The following is a 7,500-nucleotide window of genomic DNA, read 5'->3' as shown; positions in this document are numbered from 1 at the left end:
CAACAACCAAGCCCTGGTCAGCGGTCGACTTAAAAAAAAAAGCAGGCTCGATAAGGTCCAACTTGAGCCCGCGATATGGTCACGTGATACTGGTCAGTGGTCAGGTGTCAGTTGACCAGAACATTGATGTCCAATATCAAAGATGTATGCCGTAAACTAGCTAGAGTTCAGCTGGAGTACACACCTTATTCCAAAATGGCCGCCATTTTAGAATTCTTTCGTTTCCATGCAAATTAGCCCTTATGGCCTCGCTTTCAAACGTAAAATTTAAAAGAATATTTAACCTTGAACGAGGCCATAAGGGCCAATTTGCATGAAAACAAAAGAATACTAAAATGTCGGCCATTTTGGAATAAGGTGTATTGCCTCCTCGATGAGCTCCGAACCTGAGCCCCCCGTGATATGGTCACGTGATACTCGTCACTTTGGCATACATGGAGGGGTGGCTAGCCCTAAAACCAAATTTTCTCGCATCGATGGGTTATCATGTTTTCTTAACTACGGTGCTCCGCTAGGAAGTTAAAGGGAGCTTAAGCACGCGCGGTTTTGAGACGCGGACGGCAACCGGAAGTGAGCGTTTTCCCTTTTAACTTCTCTTCACACAACCACATTTCATTGCCAAGTTTCTTTTCTCCATTAGAGATGATTAGTGTAAAAATCTAGAAGACACCACTGTTCCTAGCTTGTTCTCTTCCGGTTGCCGTCCGCGTCTCAAAAACGAGCGTGCTTAAGCTCCCTATTAATGACAGGCCTTCACGGACTCCTTCTGTGTGCTTTTAGCGGTCGTTTCTCATTGGAACCTAAAATTATATTTGTGCTCTGACGAGGGTGTCTTTAAGAGTTTTACCTCTTTTGTGTGATATTAGAGGAGGTTTTAGGGAGATCGTTTTTAGTAAAGGCTGATTTTTTATAAGGCTCTATTGTTTCATCAAGATCTGTTCAAGATTTTTAACTGCTGGGTGGTACGCAGTGACAAAAGCCAAAATCCTCTTGTTAGCTTCGTTACTACTCTCTGAGTACTTGGCGAAATTCAACCGAATCGCTGAGGAGGAGGCAATGGCCGGCAAGACAATAAGCGGAAGACATCGCTGCACGTCTCGCAAATCTCCCTGGTGTCTCTTCAGAGCTTGTTTCTGCTATCACCGATGAGGCAATCAAGCTTCTGAACATCAACGATGCAATTTCCAAAAAAAAAACCAATGCTAAAAGCCACTGATCCCGAGAAGTACCTCGTTGCTGCCAAAGGCTACAACAAAACAGGACTGTATGAGTGTGTTTCTCATAAAGATCACATTTCTTGCGGGTGTGGCCTCTCTTACACATATAATTCTGTTTGTAAACACAGCCTTGCTGTGGCTGAAAAGCTGAACAAACTGCTCCCTCATCTGCAGAAAAGTCCTTGTATGGAAATACAATGCGCAGAAAGGTGAACAGCGGAGGCCAACAAATTCTTCATTGCCGGAGCCACCCCAAGGATATCCGGAGGCAGCATCGTCCAAAAGCAGTACAGTGCGAGCAGTGCCTGTTCGAGTTTCCAGAGAGACCAATTATTATGCCATTGTATTAGAGCACGACGAAAGATGAACCCAGATCCGAATAACAAAGTGAAACAGCTACCCTCTGCAAAGTACACCACGAATTACTACTGCGTGAAACGCAGGTGTATTATGGAAAGGTTTGCTTATTTCAACAGTAGCACATTTCGTAAAGTTTCCAGTGAAGTGCGGAACAAACTTATGCAGTCTCACTGTAGTATTATTCAGAAGGAGCTTGACTTTGATGCGTGACTATATTCAGTGTTTCTAATCCATTCCAAAGTCCAAGTGCATAACTGGCCATGCTGGAAACAAGCAGGGTAGAAGTATAGGGTTTGCTTAGGTCGAAAAATGAAGCCAATCACTGAAAGAGCACCCAAGCATTAGTCAGAACATGAACTTGTAATAACGTGATTGGAAAAAGGGCGGCCTGGGCGTCTCGAATATTGCTTTGTATGCATGGAAACCGTACAAAGCTCTCCAAAATCACATCTTTTCAAAATTGTATCACATCTTTGTGTTTAAAAAAAACCCCCGACATTTGGTGAACTTACCAACTTTTAGCTGCTCTTTTAGGTGTCATTGTCAGTTAGTTTACTTACTTAGTTAAATTATTTATTTATTGTTAGTTAGTTAATTAGTTAAATTAATTGGTTTTAGTCAGTTATGACCAATACGCTGTCCGTTTAGAACATGGCTAATTTACCAATGTTGTTGTTCCTTTTTTCGCAATCAAAGTAAGTTCTTCGCATTATTATCAGATCTACTTGAACAACTTTGCAGTAAACGACTAAACAAACAAAAGGAACATTGGACTGGGCGGTCCGTCGTTCATCTCATTCTAGCCCTTGAAGCATCAACACTAGTTTTAAAAGGATCATAGCACACAACTCACGCCTCCCGCAGATTACAAAAGTGAAAAATGGAGACTCACGAGCAAGCATGGTCAACAGCTAAGAATTAGAAAATACGTCTTCCCAAAGCTAGAGTTTTTCAGAACAAATGCAAGACTTTAGGAGACGTTCCTGGATCCACGTGCAAAACTACTATTGTAGGAGGTCGGCCGGAGCAGTGTCCTTGATTAATTCATTTATTAAATATTAATTGAATTTGAGTGCTATTACAAGAATGAAATTGTAAAGATGATTTACACGAAATGGAAAGTAATAATATTTAAAAAGTAAATTTCAGTTACAGAGAGCAGAAAAAGGGAGCTTAACCACGAGTAAGAGCTAGGAATGCGAGGACAGTGAAATCGTAGTGATAGGCAAAAAAGGTAGGTGTAGTGAGAATATTGTTTACTTTATTTCCGGTAACCCTCATGACTGGGGTTAAGGGAGTTTTGTTGCTGTTACTTGCAATCTAACTTATAGATATGGCAAACTGAAAAAATCTTTTTAGCCATTGCACAAATCTGGATGATCTACGTGTTTGAGTATAACGTTTAATAATATTGTAAATGCGGGTTTCAAATGTGCAATAGTTATGGCATGATTTCGAGTGTAGCCATGTATATCAAGCCCCGGTGGCAGCCCTGCAAAAATGTTTTGTGATATCGGGTACAAAAAAAGTTCTTCAACTTCTTATTCAAATGTTTTGCGACAAACAGAGTATCAGTTTACAATTGAGTATTGGAAAGATACATTATTGCTCGTCACAAACCACACAGACAATCGAGTGAACCAGGATGGAGGGGGCGTCTCCAAAGACCTTTTTGCAGATACAACGGCCATTTTGATTTCTATTGTTTCAAATAACTATTATCGGATGCCCATCGGGAAAATACATATTAATTTGCCCCCTGAGTTTCCCGGAAACAATAGAAATCAAAATAGCCGCCGTATCTTCAAAAAGGTCTAAGGAAATGCCAGTCTAACGTCACGTCTTGCTTCAAAGACTTAAAATGGCGCCCAATGTAAAATTTTTCATGGATATTCTGATCGGTTTACTTGGACTTGTCAATACTGGTCTTAGGTCTTAGTTTTCGTCTTAGCACCCCCCTCTGAGGGGCACATATATGGCGGCCGGAAGCTAACATCGAGTTTTACTATAAAAAGCCTGTAGTCGTCTTCTGAGGGCTGATAAACATCTGTATGAGTACTTATTTCCATACAAGGACTGTTAAGATCGCATTCTCGGCCGCAATTTTAATATCGTGGCACGCGAAGCTTAGAAACGTAACCCTGCTTTATCACAAGACGAAGAACGCTATCAAACTGAAAATTTGAGGAAAGATAAGTCTTCAGCTGTTCTAACAACTAACTAAACTAAAATCTCAAAAGGGTTGATAATTCCTTACTTTAATTTTGATGACATGAAAGTGAAAGTGAGAGATTTCGAGGCAATGAAAGGCATAGACTACATTACAGAGACTAACACAGACTAACACATACCGTGCATTTTACCTTTCGACACACCCATCCGAAAAATTGGTTTTTGCCCTGAGCGGGACTCGAACCCACGTCTCCCTGATTACTAGTCGGGCATGCTAAGCCACTACACCATCAAGGCCACCACGCTGGCAACGCAGCAGATTAATGGGGCAACTTAGCAGCGTGGGGATCCCTAGGGCCCAACTTTTCTTCACTTGAGTGTATATCCTCGCCTCTATAACCCCAGACAGGGCTTAGAACACATTAATCTGCTGCGTTGCCAGCGTGGTGGCCTTGATGGTGTAGTGGCTTAGCATGCCCGACTAGTAATCAGGGAGACGTGGGTTCGAGTCCCGCTCAGGGCAAAAACCAACTTTTCGGATGGGTGTGTCGAAAGGTAAAATGCACGGTATGTGTTAGTCTGTGTTAGTCTCTGTAATGTAGTCTATGCCTTTCATTGCCTCGAAATCTCTCACGTTCACTTTCATGTGTTCTAAGCCCTGTCTGGGGTTATAGAGGCGAGGATATACACTCAAGTGAAGAAAAGTTGGGCCCTAGGGATCTCCACGCTGCTAAGTCGCCCCATTAATCTGCTGCGTTGCCAGCGTGGTGGCCTTGATGGTGTAGTGGCTTAGCATGCCCGACTAGTAATCAGGGAGACGTGGGTTCGAGTCCCGCTCAGGGCAAAAACCAATTTTTCGGATGGGTGTGTCGAAAGGTAAAATGCACGGTATGTGTTAGTCTGTGTTAGTCTCTGTAATGTAATTTTGATGACGTCACGTGAAAACCAAGAATTTCCGGGTGATCATATCAATGTCGTTGGCTAAAGCATCGGCTTTGTCGACTTTTGAAACTCTAATTTCAACAGTGACAAGTATCGCCAAGAAACTTTTTCCCTTCAATTTAGGAGTTTAATCTAGATATAACGACGATAAAATTTTTTGATCTAAAGAAGAAAGCGTAAAAGCTTGCTTTCTTCCCTTCAGAGATCTCCTGCATCATCAAAATGCCATCGCGTGAAATACAACCAAGGATGCTTAATCAATGAGCATTTCAATGAACATTAAAGAGATGCAACATTTCAAAACAACGTTCAACACCGAGTCTCACGCTATTGTAGTACACCTATAAATGCTCCGTCTGTCATAATACCACGCCGTCCGATCCGAATAATTGTCTAACCCAGCTATACAAATCTCAAGACGAAGACGGAGAATAATTCAGTGAGTTCTAGGTTTATGTTCATTGTTAATCATTGAGAGTCACAAACGCAATGAACACAGTCAAAAATAGCACACCATCATTAAAGTCCCTAACCAGGACCCCTATGTTAAAAGTGTTTAAAGTTTGTTATCAGTCAACATTTCATCTCGTCATGGCATTTATGTCGATTCTCATCCATGAATTTACGGCAACCCGTTCGCGCGTAATTTAGCAACAAAGATCCGTTATCAGAGCAATTGGTCAATAGTAATCTCTCTGCGAAATTATGAAGTAAATAAAGATCACTCAATTATGACGAGTTGATTAGCGTTCATACATGTACATACCAATCGGGAGTTGACTAGAAGTCCGTGGACGTTGAGAAAATTGCCTAAACGCAAGGACAGAAGAATGAAACATTCAGTCCACGGCGGTTTACGAGTATAAATGACACCACCTTACGAAGAGTAAGTTGTTACCCAATATGTCTGTCACACAACACGTGCCCGACAATTGCTGGCTGTGACTCTTCGCTAAAGAACTTCTAGCAGTGTGTTTGTTTCGTTTCTTTATAGACTATTGTTTGAAGTATTAATTTAGGATAATACAGGGCGCCCGGCTTATCGTTTCTACTGGATAAATAATTGGCTGTGATTGATGGTTTTCGATCCGTATATTTTTGTAGCATAAAAACCTTCACCCATGAGGCAAACCTGCACCGTTGTAGGTTTTGACAATTTGCACTCACTTTTAGGTCTATTCGGTAGTTTAGTTTTTCAACAGACGGAATCAAGTGAGTGGTGTTGGTTTGTGGTCAAAAAGTAGCTTTTTCAGAGAGATCCAAAGGGAAAATAGATTTCTCGTAGAAGAAAAAGCCAGCTCGTTGTTTCGTGATCCTCTGCTGCGGTTTTTGCACTGAGTTTCATCTCGCATATGATTGGTCGCGAAACAATGAACATCCGAGAAATTTTCTCTGGTGTTCACGGTTTTTTTCGGGAAAGACTGTCAAAAAATCGGAGTGACCCTTTCAGTCGAGTAATATGAATATACAATCTTGACTTGCACGGCCGACATGGTTTTAATACGGTACAGCGCAAGAACGTACTTTAGAATGTTACAAAACTCCTTTGTAGGACGGTGATACTGGACATGGTGAATTACAGCTAACGAAACACCTATCATGTATGCTAACTCTTTCACTTTACCCAGGAGTGTCAGGGATATATGCTGGTGCCAAACGTCCCGGCTAAAATTGAATCGAAATTTAAGTAGGTCCTTGAGGAGGCCATTTTGTTGTGTAGGATATCCCTTGCTTTTGTCTGCCACTCGTTTAGATCTAGATTACGGACCTGTAGCTGCGTCAGGAAATCAGAATCAGAACAATTGGTTCTCGACCTGCAATCTGCCTTCGGTACGGTGGGGGAGAAGTAAGGTATACTGTGGGAAACGGGTTATATTTGCACATAACAAAGAAAGATAAAAGACAATAACGCAAGATGACTTTACTTCATTGAGCAATACTTGACTAACAGTACAAGAAAGAGTACTTTTAAGTACTCTTTCTTGCACTGATTTCCGTATTAAACTAGAAATTGTTTGACGTGACAAACGCAACTACTTAGCACAAAGCAATGGCTAACTAACATATGTTGAATGCCAAGACAATCTTTTTAAGGTGGCTCAAAAACAGTTTCAACACTTTTAGGGAGACCTTGTTATTAGAAGGATTGACACTAGAATACTTTATCACGTAACAGCAATGTTATGGTACCATGTAAAACATCAATTATTGCTTAACAAGATGCAGTCATTTTTGTGACGTAACAAGTCACTATGGTAATAAGAAAGCCTTGCAAAAACACCCTATAGTTCAGCTTTAGTTGCTCAAATATGAAAAACGAACTCGGTGACCCCAATTTTTTATCGCACAAAAGTAATCAGCAGGCCAAGATAAAACTCTTTGCAAACGTCAAAAGAATTCTGTGGAGTAGATTCAGAGCTATGTCAAATTTTCAATTATTTAAGGTGGCTCATAATCTGCTCCACATAATTTTTTTAAACTTTGCAGAAAGTTTCATTATGGCATGTCGATTACATTTCAGAACTAAACAATGGGGGCCAGTCACCGAGTTCGTTTTTGAGATATGAGCAGCTAAAGCCAAAATATGGGGTGTTTTTTGCAGGGCTTTTCTGTTGCCACGGTAACGTTTTACGTCACAAAAATGACCAAATCTTTTTCAGCAATAATTGGTGTTTGACATGGTACCACAACATTGATGTTAAGTGATAAAATGTTGTTGTGTTAATCTTTCTATATGAGAATGTTTCTTTCAAGTGTGGAAACCGGTTTGAGCCACCTTAATTGTCATAGGCTAAATGGGGAATAGAAG

The 7,500-nt window shown here is 40.9% G+C and overlaps 1 protein-coding gene across 2 annotated transcripts in view; it reads right to left on the bottom strand.

The window, feature by feature from the left end:
• The window catches only part of LOC138051121 (ephrin type-A receptor 7-like), a 49,433-nt gene extending 43,874 nt beyond the window's left edge, over window positions 1-5,559 (bottom strand). The window contains exon 1 of one of the 2 annotated variants that reach the window (XM_068897268.1): window positions 5,458-5,559. In XM_068897268.1, the coding sequence (XP_068753369.1) occupies window positions 5,458-5,530 (73 nt within the window). In that variant the 5' untranslated portion in view covers window positions 5,531-5,559. The remainder of the gene's footprint in view (window positions 1-5,457) is intronic. The other variant, XM_068897269.1, reaches the window with a different exon arrangement.
• Window positions 5,560-7,500: the final 1,941 nt, after the last annotated feature.

Source organism: Montipora capricornis, chromosome 6 (genome assembly GCF_036669925.1).
Source record: "Montipora capricornis isolate CH-2021 chromosome 6, ASM3666992v2, whole genome shotgun sequence".
NCBI lineage: Eukaryota > Metazoa > Cnidaria > Anthozoa > Scleractinia > Acroporidae > Montipora > Montipora capricornis.
Note: the sequence above shows the minus strand (reverse complement) of the source record. Positions and strands in the feature narration are given on the sequence as shown.